Below are 15941 nucleotides of genomic sequence, written 5' to 3' on the forward strand. Positions count from 1 at the left end.
CACGAAAATAGAGATATACAGAATTTGTGGGTGGAGTCAAAATATAAGCAGACGACGTTTCTCAATAAAGTATGCGAGGATGGGTAGTGAATTTGCTACCTTCAACGTTCTTCTCACATAAATCCGTTTTTGGTTATATTTATTAAGACCCTGGAACAAGGTCCTTCTCTAATATATTGATTTTATTACAGGTTACGTAACCGTCTGCTCGGTTCGATTACAGTAGAGACTTGCTAGTAAACTTGTAATTTGACCATCGTAGTGTCAATATTTATATTGGAAAGTGTATTGATAGACTAAGCATTAGAACAAGGATGTTTAAAAAAACCAAAAGACAAAATCTTTAATTCCGCCTGTAAAAACGGCATTAAAAATATATCGTTAAATAGCATTTAAAATTTTAAGATCATAAAATCGCCACATTTTGGCTATATTCTGTTCAACAGTATTCGGTTGTATGGGACATACGGTCCAATGGGCCAGGAGCGGTGTTTCCACCTAGTAAACTTTATTGTGTTAAGGCAATTTTAGTTCAAAACTGTATTTCAAAAAAAAAAAACCCATAGAAAAATCATGATTAAGAAACAAACTGAAAAAGGTTGGATGAAAGTGTCATATGACCAATAAGACACACAGCAAGAAGGTATAGGCATAATACTAAATTGGAAGAAAGTGCTTTTAAAATTTGTTCTATCCCTTAATACTAACCTGTTTGGTAAATGAAGACCGAAAAAAATTAAAAGTCGCGAACAACAAGTAAGAACAACATTTAACAAGACGACCCAAGGGCTCGATATAGTAGCCACATCGTACCGTACTTAACTGGCGTACAGAAAATTTGACTAAATAGCCCCTCGATGAGCTACTGTTTTAAAATTATTGCTGATTTTTTTTCACTTCAGTTATAATTATAGTGTGATACGAACGGAAAACGTGAGTGAGTACCCCCACGATGTGCATCCATTAACAGTAATGGTAAAACGATTTACCCGAAAAAAAGGCTGAAGTACTGAAGATCAGAGTGAATAGCCCCTCGATGCCCTAACAAAAGATCATAACCCATTGTTGTCCACTTTGCTTTTTTACCACTGGCGCAATTTCGGAAAAAATATTTAACCACAAAAATAGAGAAGTCTCTATACACAGAATTTGTGGGTGGAGTCAAAATATAAGCAGACGAAGTTTCTCAATAAAGTATGCGAGGATGGTACCAGAGGCTAAAGCTATGATCCCACGTTCTTAGTGCATAAATCCGTTTTTGATATAACATATATTGTTCAAGGGTCTTAAAAAATATAGCATTTATTGGTAAGCATATAAATAAAACGGGTAGCAAAAACAAAAAAATAATCCTTTCTGTTAACATGGTTACCACTCCAGATAAAAATTTTTCAAACGGTCGCAATGTAGAAAGCTCACAAACAAGTTCTATCAGGAGCCCTTCCTCATAAAAATATGTTTGTGATATTAACCAGACCTTACAGTAAAAGTATTCTTAAATAACTTATCGAGGGACTAGTTGTTAAATTTCTAAAATTGGGTTTAAATTTAGTTTAATGTTTAAATTTGTTTTAATTGTATTTTAATTGTATTAATTTTTTGATTTGTCATTTTATAACGCTTTGTATTGTATTTCACGTTTTATACTGTATTTCACCTTTTGTAATTTTGTAAATTCTTGTAAGCAAGTAGGCGGGAGAGGCAAACAAATCTTGAGAAAGGGATGACGGTGCATGTTTTAGAGTTTTTTACAGAAACGAAAAACGAGCAGCTGAAAAAGGGAAAATTTTCCGTGGTACCGTGGTATGGGCCTAGCTAACCCATACCAGCGGTTCTTGAATGACAAACCTGTTTTCGTTTCGTAGAACCTCTAAAACGTAAAAACCTAGTACGTCAGCGCAGCGCGTATAACAAGTCAAGAGAGGGTTTAGCCCCTGAAAGGACGATGTACTTGGGCCTTTGAAAAGCTCTGGATATAGCCAGATAAAAAATAAAATAGATCAGATCTCTTTAGCGCCTTAACGGAGCGAGTCATATGTTGCGACTCTTAAAAAGTTATAAACTTTTAGCGCAGGGTTATAGCGCGCGCAACCCTTTAAAAAATTAGGATCAAATTTAACTTGGGCGATCCACCTCAATTTTAATTGAAAATAAGTGCTTTTTCAACCATTCATCATTAAAGTTGTTTATTGTTTTCAAAAACGGAGTTCATTATTATCGCAATCAAATAGTCACGTCGACCCACGAACCAATGGCATTTAATTCTCGCGCGGATAATGTTAGTGTTTCAGTCCGCTAACCTTTCCATCAATTTAAACAAGCTCTCCCAAAAGCTATAAGGAATAACGGTAACACTAGTCCCTATACACCGATGACTAGTAAAGTCATCATTTAATTAACCACTGCCATGAGTTAATAATATGTTAGCTCCCTAACATAATTTAGGGAGCTAACATATTATTAACTCATGCCACTGCAAAGGGCAGGGATTTCACTTTTACATGTAATCCTTTTAGTACAGTCAAAGGTACAGCCGTGTACACACATTTCATTTCTAAAGCTTTTACCCGTAATTGGTATACAGGGACTCGTAACTTGACAAGTCCATCGCTAAATTATTTACCGAAAATTCTCTTAAAACATTTGAGTACTGGAATGTCACAGAGAAATTCGTTGAATTCCGTGAACTCACTTCAAAATCAACAAATTCACTGATGAATTTCGTGAATTCGCTTCAAAATTTACGAAATCGCAGATAAATTCAGTGAGATCTCTTTTTAATTTAGTGAATTCATCTAAAGCATTGATGAATTCAGAAAATTCCCTGAATTCACTTAAACATTTACGAATTCATACTCGAATTCCGTGAATTCACTAAAAAAATCTATAAATTCGGATGTGAATTCATTTTTACTTGCGTGATGTCATCTAAAACATTGAAAAATTTCTTGAATTCTTTGAATTCTTTTTAAGAATTCTGTATTCAGTAGAGAATCATGAATTCACAGGGTTGAAAATGAAGGAATTCATGAATCTGAAATCAGGTGTACATCTTCTAGAGAGAGATAGCAGCCCCTCGCATCCAGATGATGGAAGCGGCGAAGGTTGGGGGAGAGGGGGTATGCGGAACACGGGAGTATTTTATTTCCGGCACTCGCGGCATATTTCTAAAACTATTCGGAAAGCAATTTCCCCGAAAAATAGGCGGAAGACCACGGAGGTTCCTCTCAATGTTTCTCGGCAGCAGTAGATAATGGAAGAAGCAATGGTACAGAACCCTTTCATAGTAATCCTAAGTAACAATCGAAATCAGGACAATCATGCTTGCCGGCTGCTTATATTTCCCTAATATTATTGGCTTCTTTGTGATCATACAAAAGTGTTAATTTGATAAGTAAACGAATATAAATATACTTGAATTCGATAACAAAAAATAAAAAGACGAAAAATTTATTTGAAACTTGATGTAATCGGAATTTATTCAAAGTTCGATCCGATTCAATTTTATTTAATACTTGATCTTGTCCAAATTTAATGCACCTATAAGAAAAATTTCTTTCAAATTTAAAAAAAAAACTATTTCAAAGTTTCTTTTAATTAAACTTAAGTTTTAGAAAAATCTTATTCAAATTTAATTAAAACTTTCGAAAAAATGTGAACAAAATTTAATCAAGCTTTTAAAAAGATTTCAATCAAATTTTATAAAACTATTAAAACAATTTGTTTCAATTAAAATAATACCATAAAACAAATCTGATCTAAATTTCATCAAAATATGATTTAAATTTAATCAAAATGTGATTTTTATAAAATTAATATCTGAATTGATTATATTCAACTAAGAAATCTCCCAATTCTATTCGAAGTATACAACTAGGATCAAATTATGAGCCATTTTATGGAAGTATTAGAAAAAATCTGAGCACATGTCCCGATTAGACAATTTGTCTATTGAAAGATCTGAGTCGAAATATTCTTCATGTTGAGTGTTAAACCATGGCTCGTTTCGAAAATAAATATGGTAAACTGTTTTCGATTTATCAAGGTAATGAGCCACAACGTGGACCCGAGTTCCCAACGGTAGACTCTTAAGGCTTTAGTATCAGATGTCCCATGTCCCAGAAATACTTTTCTTAACAAAACTTTTCAAATCAAAACTCCATCAAACTGGAAATATGATTTTCCTTTCACTAATACCGTATTCAACGGAGTAATTTTACTAGAGTTAAAATGTGTCTCTTTTAAAAGTGCATTATATTGCAGCTGTCTCTTTCAATACGATTCCATAATGGCAGATTGATAACACTCGTCATTTGTTGATTAAATCATGTAATCAATATGAACTGAACTGAACCGGGCCGATAGTAGGTGTAATGCAGAGGGTTATGGATAATGCTCAGGCAGTTGCCTTTCGGGGAGTCACGGAGGCTCTAATATAGTTCGGCTGCTTTAACCGGCCTAAAAGTTGAAGTTGTACACGTTCGACAGTTAATTATAGTTAAGTTAATAAAAGTGTTTTTAGTTGTTACGACGGCTATTTTATTGATTCGGAAAGTTTAAAGTGAGAGTAAAGTTAACAAATCAGAAGAGGGATGAAACGGACTACAACGAAAAGGAAGTGAAATACGGACGTCGACGGAGTACACCCTAAGCCTAGGGATATAGAGTGAGCAAAAAGTAAAGCCTAGTTGATTGATTCGGTCTTAAGAAAATTTTCAAGAGAGAAGAAAATTACGAGAAGAGCGAGTTAGATTAACGAATGCATGAGAAATTAAAAGCTAGTACAGATCAAAGATTCCTAGAAGAAGGGGAAAGGGAGGTTAGAGCAAGATTTAATATGGATAGAGCCGGGCACAAGTTTCATGGAAAGGAACCAGAGGTGGCTGGAAATTTTGGATTTGAGGGTGCTCAGGCGAGCTCGGAAGGGAATGGTGTCTCGTTAGACCAATTAGAAAGAATTATGACACATGCGATAAGTACGGCGGTGCAGCAGTCGGTGACGGCTGTCATGCAAGTACAGGGTCAATTAGCGCAAGGAGGATCTAGTCAACATCATCACTGGGGCGAGGCGAGTAACTTAATTCCCGAGTTTAACCCAGACACAAACAAACAGCAAACAGCGGAAATGTGGTGTGAGAAAGTAGATGAGATTGCCAAGGCTTATGGTTGGAGCGATGATAAGGTTATTATAACTCATGCTCTGCCCAAACTAAAAGGGGTTGCGAAGGTGTGGTATGAGGGGTTGGCTACAGTCTCGTACTCCTGGGATGAATGGAAAGATTTGCTTCAAGAATGGTTTCCATCAGTGAAGGGTACCCAGAGGTTATATAACGAAATGGTTCAGAGGGTTAAAAGGCCAGACGAGACAATAGAGCAGTATTATCATGACAAGGTGGCCAAGGCCCGGTTATGTGGGATCTCATAAGATGCAATGGTTGATTTTTTAATTACTGGCCTGAAAGATAGACGTCTCATCACAGCTCTTAGCACCCGAGATTTTTCAACACCACAGGAGTTACTAAAGACTACCAAACAGATAGAAGATCGATTAGACTTAGTCAGTGACCCCAAGGGAGTTAGTTATGATCTGAGTAGGAAGGACAGATTTAGAAGTACTAGGCCACATCAACCCCAAGGCCCAACTGGCAATAAGCCACAGATGCAGGTAGCTAGGGGTAATTCCCAGCAAGAGGATCTGGCAAATCGTCGTAGACCGAAGTATAATGGCCAGGGGGAGCCCTTGTGTTTTAACTGTTTCCAATATGGTCACATGGGGAAAGACTGCCAACAACCAAGGATGCCAAGGTGTGGGAAATGTGCTAAGTTTGGGCATGAGACGAAAGACTGCAAGTCAGGGGCAGTACTTCACTTGGGGTCAGGGAAGTTGAACGATGATGGGAACGAGAAGTATTTCAAGGAGGGCCGAATTAACGGCAAGGACATAAGATGTTATTTGGATTTCGGTAGTAAATGTGTGCTGATCCGTAAGCAGAATGCGGAATGGTTGGGGTGCCAGGTGGAACCTGTGTTACCGGAATTTGTTATTACCGGATTTGGATCTGGAAGAACGAAGCCGGTGGGCCGGTTTCGAGCCTTCTTGGAAGTAGATCAGGCTAAAGGTTGGGTGACAGAAGAAAAACGAATTCTCGCTATAAGGGCCCATATGTGGTGACCAAGAACCTTGGGTTTGATAGATATCAGATCGAGGATTTGCCAGAAACACAGAGAACGAATAGATTCTATAGGAACGTTGCACCAATCGACAAGCTAAAAAGATGGTGCATGTTTGACGAGTATGATGAACTCGAGTCGGGCTCTAGCGATCCTGAAGAGCCAGTTCCAGTAGTTCCGGATAAATCAGTTCCAGTAGTTCCTGAAAAGCCAGTTCCAGTAGTTCCTGAAAAGCCAGTTCCAGTAGTTCCTGAAAAGCCAGTTCCAGTAGTTCCTGAAAAGCCAGTTCCAGTAGTTCCTGAAAAGCCAGTTCCAGTAGTTCCTGAAAAGCCAGTTCCAGTAGTTCCTGAAAAGCCAGTTCCAGTAGTTCCTGAAAAGTCTGTCGCAGTAGTTCCTGAGTCAACGACCCCTGGTGGTCAAGTTTCGGTTGGTGCGAATCAAGATGACGGTGCGCCTGAGGCGGGCATGCAGAGTAGACGGAGTACGCGTAAACGGACTCAACCAAGTTACTTAAAGGATTTTTGTACGAGGAAATAGTTAGGGGTGTTGAGGTTGTTTTATTTGATAGTTAGAATTTTAGTTGGTACAGTAGGAAAGACATTATGGAAATGTAATCCGAGTTTTATGATTGCGAGAAATTTTATTGTATCAGTTAGCTAAGACAGGAGCCTTAGGTGTGGTCAGGATGGTCGATTGTAATCAATATGAACTGAACTGAACCGGGCCGATAGTAGGTGTAATGCAGAGGGTTATGGATAATGCTCAGGCAGTTGCCTTTCGGGGAGTCACGGAGGCTCTAATATAGTTCGGCTGCTTTAACCGGCCTAAAAGTTGAAGTTGTACACGTTCGACAGTTAATTATAGTTAAGTTAATAAAAGTGTTTTTAGTTGTTACGACGGCTATTTTATTGATTCGGAAAGTTTAAAGTGAGAGTAAAGTTAACAATCAGACATAAATATTATCGCAAAGAATATATGTGTGTTCTTTGTGCAGAGTCACTATTCCTTAATTGGTTAGGTGAAGGTTTGCGACAGGGTTTGGTTGAATTTTTCTCAACATTACGCAAACTTTGAGCTATTCTGCCTCTAGGAACGTAGTTTTTTCGGCGCATTTTTTTAATGCATCATTTTATTTGATTTCAAAGTTGTAAAAAAGTTAGTTTAAAAAAAAAAGAAAATAAAATCATCGTGCAAGCATTCCATAGTTGGTAGTTTTAAGACTATTTAGTGTCCAGTTCCTTAAAACACCCGGGCCACGCCGTATAATTGCGGATATTTTTCAGTTTTAGATAAAAAGGTTTGTGTGAAATATGGCGTCTTAGGTCTTTGTTGCTTAATGGTGAAAATACATGTCGCGTCACCGAATTAGACGAATGACAAGTGGAATTGCAGTGAAAACGAAATAGTCCATCTAGCTCTGTGAAATGAAGGTTTACTTTGGTTGTTGACCTATATAAAACCTGTTGAAAACACGGCCAACCAACCAGTTAGCCGAAAACCCAAAACCTTCCATCGATAGAGTTGACCCATGCTTTAGGGATGTCTTTATCGATCTGACTAATAGGTACGTGTAGGCGTAGTGGACTTCGAGCGCCTTCTCACTAGAACACCCAACAACATCGAGAGATATCGTGCCAGTAACCCATACTCTTCTCATCACAGCCTTCTCGAGGTTCCATACAGGAGTTATATAATGTACTTTCTGCTCACACTTATGGAGATTATTACACACACACGCTAATAACACTTTGTTTGTATTTGTTGTTAAAATGCATTGATAACACTCTGTAAGAGAAGTAGCGCGGTACTTAGATAACTTGTTGGCATTATTATCCATACATCGTTTTTAAGGTAATTTATAGAGGATACAAAAAAGGAGACGAGCTTTATAATACTCTATCGCTCCTGCCTGATAAGCATCTTCCCAAACTTTGGAGGATTCAGGATCCGGTCTCCGGTTTCCTGCTCAAGACAAGGTTTTGTAACTGATATGGTTGACTTTTTCCAAAAGTTTGATTTTGAAGTTAAAATACATCTTTCGTTCCAGTATAACCAAAGCCTAACTAATCCTCAACCCGACTTAATCTAACCGAACCTGAACAAAACCTAATAGTATAAACGCATTTTATCTTTTGTTAGCCATACCTTTGATTGTAAAAACAACTTGTGTAAAAACACCCAGCCTATACAACATTTTTAACCAGCTGTTCTAATATCAGGGGATAATTGGTTTCATTTCTCTTGAAATCTCGTTGCGTAGTCAGAGCCGCGCTTTCCCAGCTAGTAGCTGAAGCCACTTAACGCGGCATCGATTTTTAAGCTAAGCTCCAGACGGGAAATATCATAATCTCCCTTGGCCTTAGTCCGCCCCGATTTAGACCATCATATTAATCTTAGCCTATCACCGGAAGCAACTCATCCACGAGCATCAAGCCACCGTCATGGAAACGTGCGGAAATATATGTATATGGTTATCCTGGTCAAGGTTGCCACAAAAAAATCCGAAAATAATTCCTCGTCAACTTTTCTACGCATTCTCTGTTTCTTTTGATATTTTTGGCAAAAAGCTAGTTGTCAATGTTAAGAGCGTATTTCTTACAAACCGATCAACTCTTCACTTTTGAATGTATTTATAGTAAACCCGCAAAGCTTGAAAGGTTAATCCCAACAAATTTTACCCACAAAATTATTATACTACCTTGACTTTGTTAAAATTCTTAAAATACCTTAATTGAACTGTGTCAATCGTGTGATTATTATTGTTGTTTACCAAGGTTAAGTTTTTTGAACTAGTTAGTCTAGAAGCAAAATATATCTGAGATAATAAATTAATTATATACTTACATTCTACTAACAGCAAAGTAACCCAATGTTTTCCGTCATTACATTTTGGAATGACATTGTAAAAGATGGCATGGAAATAAAAAACTAATCTCCGGACTGGTCCCACCCTTTGTTCTCCCATAGATTTGCAATTTATAAACTGGTCCCTAGGAGCAGTAACCCCCACTTCTCGAATTTAAAAACTAGTAAAAGCAATTAATAAACTGGTTTTCGACCAGTGGAAGTGTGCTATTTCCCAGACTGTCCCCTAGTCCTGGTTCCAGTATAAAATCGTCTTCTAGTTTAACTGCTAAATTGTTTTCATGAAATCTCTTTCTTTCCCGAGTGCACGACCCTAACTCTAACAGTCGCTTAAGTTCGAGTAATACTGGTATAATATTGTAAGCTTGTTAAAAAGTAAATCAGTCGTGAACTGAATTTCTGTATTTTTATATTACTTTTATTTTGTATTCATTTTAATTTTGTATTCTGTATTTTTCTGTATTTACTTATTGAGATTGTGAACTTTTGGAAGCACGTCTTTGGTGGTACAAAATTTTCCATGATTCAAGCGAATCTCGAGCGACGAGAAAAGAGGACCACCAAAGACGGGGACTTTCCATTCCTAGCGCGGTAGCCTCTCTCTCTCTCGACCAACATGACTAAGAGGGTTTTTACGAACAAATAAAAGGTGAAAGGCTTAAAGAAACCAAGAGAGAGAGAGGGGGCATTGGCGACAAATTTTCTTCACTTCGAACTAAGAACTCGTACGCGTATACACGAGAATTTTTTCTGCTACTCTAGCAGTGCGCGTATGGAATAATTTAAATTTACTTAACGATTATCATTAAAGAACTGTGTTTTTGTTACTAATTGGTGCAGTTTTTTGGACTAATTCAACTCGGCCCTTAAACCGAATAAAACTTAGTAAATGTTGTTTTTTCAGTCGGCAACATTTATAGCGAAAAAATAGCTCTCCCCTATAGCTCACGGTAAACCTTCCCCACATTATGGTGCCGAAACCCGGGAAGTAAGGCGAGTGTGAACTTTAAAACTACCATTAACTTAAAGTGATATTATCGTAAGGACTAAAACGAAGTCAAAATGGCGGAATCGGCGACCGAACTTAAAAGACCAATGAGAACGCGAAAGGTCCTACGCGTATCAGTGCAATCAGTGATAACACGGTCGAGGCGGAAATGAAAAACGAACACCCAAAGGTCGAAGCTTTCGAGCAAGCGATTGCTTTGTTGGACTCAAAGAGCCAGAATTAAAGGCTCTCGACGAACAAATACAGACTATAATGGAGGATACAGAGACGGAGGAACGATTGGAGCAGGAGCTACAGGAAGCGATCGTGATGGCGAAAAGGTTGGTCATATCCCGTAACCGGGCCAAGAGATTCATAGGCAAAGAAAATCAACCACATCGTGGAACTACACATCCCTACCAGTCACCTTTAAGACCTCCAAGTGCCCAAAGCGAAGAAAGAAGCTTATCAGTGCGCCTTCCCAAGTTGGAAATTCCAAAATTCAACGGGGACTTCTCCAAATGGCAATGCTTCTGGGGACAATATGAAGCTTCCATCCACAACAACGAACTCCTAGGAATCTCAGATAAGTTTACATATCTTAAGGGTTTAGTGGAGGGTGAAGCCGCGGTTTCTATAAAAGGGTACACATTAACTGAAGCGAACTATTTCGCGGCTATTAAACTTTTGAAAAATCGGTACGGCAAAAAATCCGTAATCATAAGTGAACACAAAAGCAATCTATTAAATATGCCGGCAGTTTCTAGTGCGAACGATATAAATGGACTTAAAAAACTGAACGACACATGCGAAGTTCAAGTGAGAAGCCTAGAGGGGTTAAACGTTCCCCAAGAACATTACGGTTCATTTTTAGTCCATATTCTGGGTGGTTTACTACCTCCAGAAATGGTTTTAGAATTTAGCAGAAATAGAGAGGACGAAGAGAGTGAATGGGAAGTGGAGGAGCTATTGCAATTTATAAAGAGAGAAATTGTATGTTTGGAGCGGGTTAATGCGGTTAAGAGAATAGACAAATCCAAAGAGCATAAAAAACCAGTAGAAAAACCGAGCTTTCAATCTAGACATACAAACTTTGCAGTGAAGCAAAGTATTCCCACTGTCGCTGCCTTGCATATTGGCCTTAATGAGCAAAACAATACTACATACCAGGGAAATAATTTATGCCCAATTTGCGATAGCTCTGACCACAACCCAATAAATTGTACCTTGTCTATAGTTGAACGTAGAAAGAGAGTTTCGGACAAAAGGCTTTGTTTTATATGTATGCGAGGGCGGCACAAAGCATCAAGGTGCCATTATAGATATCGAAGTTGTGGTTCGTGCGGGAGAAAGCATAATCCAGCCCTATGTGAAGGTGATACAAACACCGCCCCCCACCAAAACGTCCAGCCGCGTCAGTCCACTACCGGACATCCACAAAATAACGGTGCTACAGCGGATTCGGGAGCGCGACAAATTTCAGCAGCGGCAGTCGTAGCGACATCTATAGCTAAAACTCATCCTAAGGAAGAAATCCTTCTTCAAACAGCGCGAGCCAAAGCGATTGGTCCAACAGGAGACTTCCAAAAGACTAGAATATTTTTCGACGGAGGCAGTCAAGCCAGTTTTGTTACGCAATCTCTCTCCCAAAAACTAAATCTGAAGGTCATAGGAGAGCAGCCCATCAATGTACACAAGTTTGAAGGGGAAGCCCCTGTTAGAATGACCCGAAAAATAGTTGAACTTAGGATTCAACACGAAAGCGATCCATCCAGAGCTACCGTAATTCGAGCGTTAGAAGCGAAATCCATTTGTGGAGCCGTATTCTCAGTACCTAGTGCAGACTTAATCGGCGAAATGGAGACACGCGGATTAGAAGTAGCTGACTATCCTAACGGAGATGGAAATCAAGAGGGAAATCCTATAGAAATACTAATTGGGTCCGACCATTTTTGGGAAATTGCAAGCGGAAAGACGGAGAGACTAGAAAAAGCCCTAGTAGCCCTGGATACGAAATTCGGATGGGTGGTGCAAGGGCCCACCGGAATCACTACGATGTCTGAGGAAATAGCGTCAACCATAGGCGTAAACCAAGTTACCATAACAAGGGACGTACTAGAGCATATCCCTTCCGAATCTGAAGAATCCCTATCAAACCAGATTCGATCCTTGTGGGAGTTAGATGCCATGGGAATTATTGAGACTGGAGAAGCCAATAATTTAGAGAACCACGAAACCTTGAAACAGTTCGAGCAGACAATAACTTTTGACCAAGGGCGATACCAGGTGGTCTTTCCTTGGAAGAGCAACAAAGACCAGTTGGGCGACAACTATGTAATAGCGCGAAAAAGAACCGAAAATCTATTACGAAGGCTAAGAGCAAACCCGAAGCTATTTAAAAACTACAATGACGTCATAGTCGAGCAGATAAGAACGGGAATTGTTGAAGAGGTACCACCCGAAGAAGCCATCGTTTCAGACCCAAATCGAGTGGTATATTATATCCCTCACCAAGCAGTATCAGGGAAGATAAAGACACCACAAAGACTCGCGTCGTCTTGGACGCGTCTTCTCACACGAGCGGCATACCATCGCTAAACGATTGTATGGAATCGGGACCGAGCTTAATACCAGACCTCTTTGATATACTAATTAGATTTCGCGAACATCGAGTAGCTTTAAACGGAGACATTGAGAAGGCATTCCATCAAATTTGTATCAAACCGGAAGACCGCGATGCCCTACGTTTCTTATGGGTCAAGAACCTAGAATCTGAAAGCGATAAAGAGCTGACGACGTACCGCTTAACTAGGGTACCCTTTGGTGTTACCGCTAGTCCCTTTTTACTGTCAGCTACCATCAAGCACCACGTGAAACAATACCAAGATTCTAATCCAGCAGCGAGCAAGACCCTCGCGAGAGACCTTTACGTAGACGATTTGTTTACTGGTGGAAAAAACTACCAAGAAGCCTACGCTCTACGGCTCTAGCCATCGACTCGGCAAAAATTATGAATGACGCAGGAATGAACCTTCGCAAATGGAGGAGCAACTCTAAAGAACTTAAAGCGCTTTTAGGAATTCAGCAAGAACCGGAAACGAAAAATGACTCGCTGACTAAAACTCAATCTGTTAAGGTTTTAGGGCTTTCCTGGAACGAAGAAAATTATACTCTTATTTTTGACGTTAGCGCCCTTCTACAATTCCTAACAACCAATGACAGCACTAAGCGATTCGTCCTAAAAGCAGTAGCCAGAATTTTCGACCCCCTCGGGTTTTTAACGCCGTTCACTATAAGGGCAAAAATTCTTATGCAGGCACTATGGCAAAAAGGCCTACAATGGGATGAGAAATTGCCAGAAGACATAGCGGAGAAATCATGATTACCTTACACTGGGTGCGTGGATCGCCTAGTCAGTGGAAACCGTTTGTAGAAAATCGGGTGCGAGAAATTCAGGCTATAAGCGACCCCCTTAATTGGAAACACTGCCCTGGCAAAAATAATTCTGCCGACTTACCTACTCGTGGCCAAAAATTAGCTGACTTAGCAACAAATCCCCTTTGGTTAAATGGACCTGAATTTCTGAGAGAGCCAGAATGTCTAATTAGCAACCACGAAATCCAAGACTTAAATGAGGAAGCAGTTAGTGAGGAGCTACGATCCAAAGGCCTAGCGGTCGTTCAAATCATAAGTTCAAGCGAGTTGCCAAGAAAACCCATTTTCAGTCTAGAAAACCAAAGTAAACTAATTCGAGTTTACCGAGTAACGGCGTGGATTAAGCGATTTGTAGAAAACGCCAAGGCGAAGACAAAGGTCAGTGGACCGCTTACATCAGAAGAGATAACAAACGCAGAAAAGTATTGGGTTTCTCAGGCGCAAGAAGAAAGCTACCCCTCGGAATTGAAGTCGCTTAAAGAGGGCACTCCAATCTACAAAAACTCGTCCTTAGCGACGCTCAACCCTTTTTTGGATAAGGATCGACTAATTTCAGTGGGCAGCCGACTAAGCAGTGAAAATTTTACTTATAGAGAACTACATCCTTGGGTACTTTCTGCAAAACACCACTTAGCCAAATTAATAGCGTTACACCACCATCAACGATTAAACCACGTCGGTGTAAGCGATACACTGGGAGAAATAAGGGAACAATTTTGGATCCCAAGAGCTAGAGAAATGGTAAAAAAGGAACTTAACACGTGTACGCGATGCAAGATCTTTCGAGCGAAACCGAGCGCAGCAGTCATGGGTCCCCTTCCTCCTACAAGGACAACACCAGCTCCAACTTTTGAAGTCTGTGGCGTGCACTTCTGCGGCCCATTATATGACAGAGAAGAAAACAAATGTTACTTGGCTGTATTTACATGTGCCGTCACGCGCGCGGTCCACCTTGAGGTGGTATCGGACTTGACCGCGGAATGTTTCCTTCTCGCCTTTCGTCGCTTCGTGGCGCGACGCGGTATGGTCAAAACCATGTACAGTGACAATGCGAAGACTTTTAAGCGTGCCGACGCGGATCTCGCCATACTATGGAAAAATTTAAAACATCCGGAAGTCGCGGACTATTTTAGCACGCGTCGGATCACGTGGAAATACATTGCTGACCGAGCCGCCTGGTGGGGCGGCTTCTGGGAGCGCCTGGTTGGCAGCGTTAAGGTTGGCCTCAGAAAAGTAATTGGGTTAGCTCGACTAACCTTGGAAGAAATAGGAACCGTCCTATCGGAAATAGAAGCCACAATCAATTCGCGCCCAATTACTTACATGTATGAGGAGACTTCTGAGCCAATTCCCCTCACTCCAGCTCACTTTTTAGTCGGTCGTCGTTTGACCGTTCTACCTTCTAGAGTTTTCCCACGAAACGAACCACAAAGGGTATCTAGATTAGATTTAACTAAAAGATGGCAATATCGCCAAACCTCAATGGAGAGATTTTGGATTCGATGGAAACGGGATTATTTATTGGAATTACGATCTGCCCATCATCGAACCAAATGTCAGCCCACTAAAGAACTAGAAGTGGGAGACATAGTAATGATAGAGGAAGCCAAAATGCCTAGGCTTATGTGGAAAATAGGTAGAGTTAGCGAAGCAGTCAAAGGCAGGGACGGGATAGTTAGGTCATGTTTACTAAGATTGCCTAATGGGAACACAATACGCCGCCCCGTACAACTACTATATCACCTAGAGTGTTAATAAAATTAATTAGCATTTAAATCTTGACCTTCCGTCAAGGTGCGGGAGTGTGTTAAAAAGTAAATCAGTCGTGAACTGAATTTCTGTATTTTTATATTACTTTTATTTTGTATTCATTTTAATTTTGTATTCTGTATTTTTCTGTATTTACTTATTGAGATTGTGAACTTTTGGAAGCACGTCTTTGGTGGTACAAAATTTTCCATGATTCAAGCGAATCTCGAGCGACGAGAAAAGAGGACCACCAAAGACGGGGACTTTCCATTCCTAGCGCGGTAGCCTCTCTCTCTCTCTCGACCAACATGACTCAAGGTACGTTCACAAAGGCGCGTTTAGCTGAAGCTGATTGCCGAGAGCGTAGGCTGAATCTAGTGTCTGCTTCTCGCGTGACCGTTAACAAAGCCGCTTAAGCGGTATTGGGAGTGGCGTACGCTGGTTGCTGAGGCTGATTGATGGAGTCCGCTTCGATCTGTTGAGGATAGATGTATTCGAGAAAAAGCTCTTGCCCCTCCCCATCGTGCAGACGAATTTTAACCTCTAGCAGACTATTTTAGGCATTCTGATAAATTTCGTGTGGCACTTTTGCAATAAACATAACGAATTTGAAAGAGAAAAAAGAAATTGACACAGCTTTGAAAGCCGATCTACGGCTTAAAGATATCCAAAAAAAGGAAAACCTAATTGAAATCGTGAAACAAAGAGATGTGATTTGGAATAAATTTGCGAA

At 39.9% G+C, this 15941-nt stretch overlaps 2 protein-coding genes across 2 annotated transcripts; both read left to right on the forward strand.

The window, feature by feature from the left end:
- The first annotated feature begins 6282 nt into the window (after positions 1-6282).
- On the forward strand, positions 6283-13014 carry LOC149713624 (uncharacterized). Its single transcript, XM_089844074.1, has 4 exons — positions 6283-6694; positions 8569-8634; positions 10188-12517; positions 12571-13014. Exons 1-4 carry the CDS (start codon positions 6283-6285, stop codon positions 13012-13014), a joined length of 3252 nt encoding a protein of 1083 aa, XP_089700200.1.
- A 641-nt stretch (positions 13015-13655) lies between these two features.
- On the forward strand, positions 13656-15214 carry LOC149713625 (uncharacterized). Its single transcript, XM_089844079.1, has 2 exons — positions 13656-13666; positions 13750-15214. The coding sequence occupies exons 1-2, from the start codon at positions 13656-13658 to the stop codon at positions 15212-15214; spliced, it is 1476 nt and encodes a 491-aa protein (XP_089700205.1).
- The last annotated feature ends 727 nt before the right edge of the window (positions 15215-15941 follow it).

The sequence above is a fragment of the Phalangium opilio genome, unplaced genomic scaffold (assembly GCF_054372755.1).
Source record: "Phalangium opilio isolate 3A_F unplaced genomic scaffold, DU_Popi_V2 ptg000009l_1, whole genome shotgun sequence".
Classification (NCBI taxonomy): Eukaryota; Metazoa; Arthropoda; class Arachnida; order Opiliones; family Phalangiidae; genus Phalangium; species Phalangium opilio.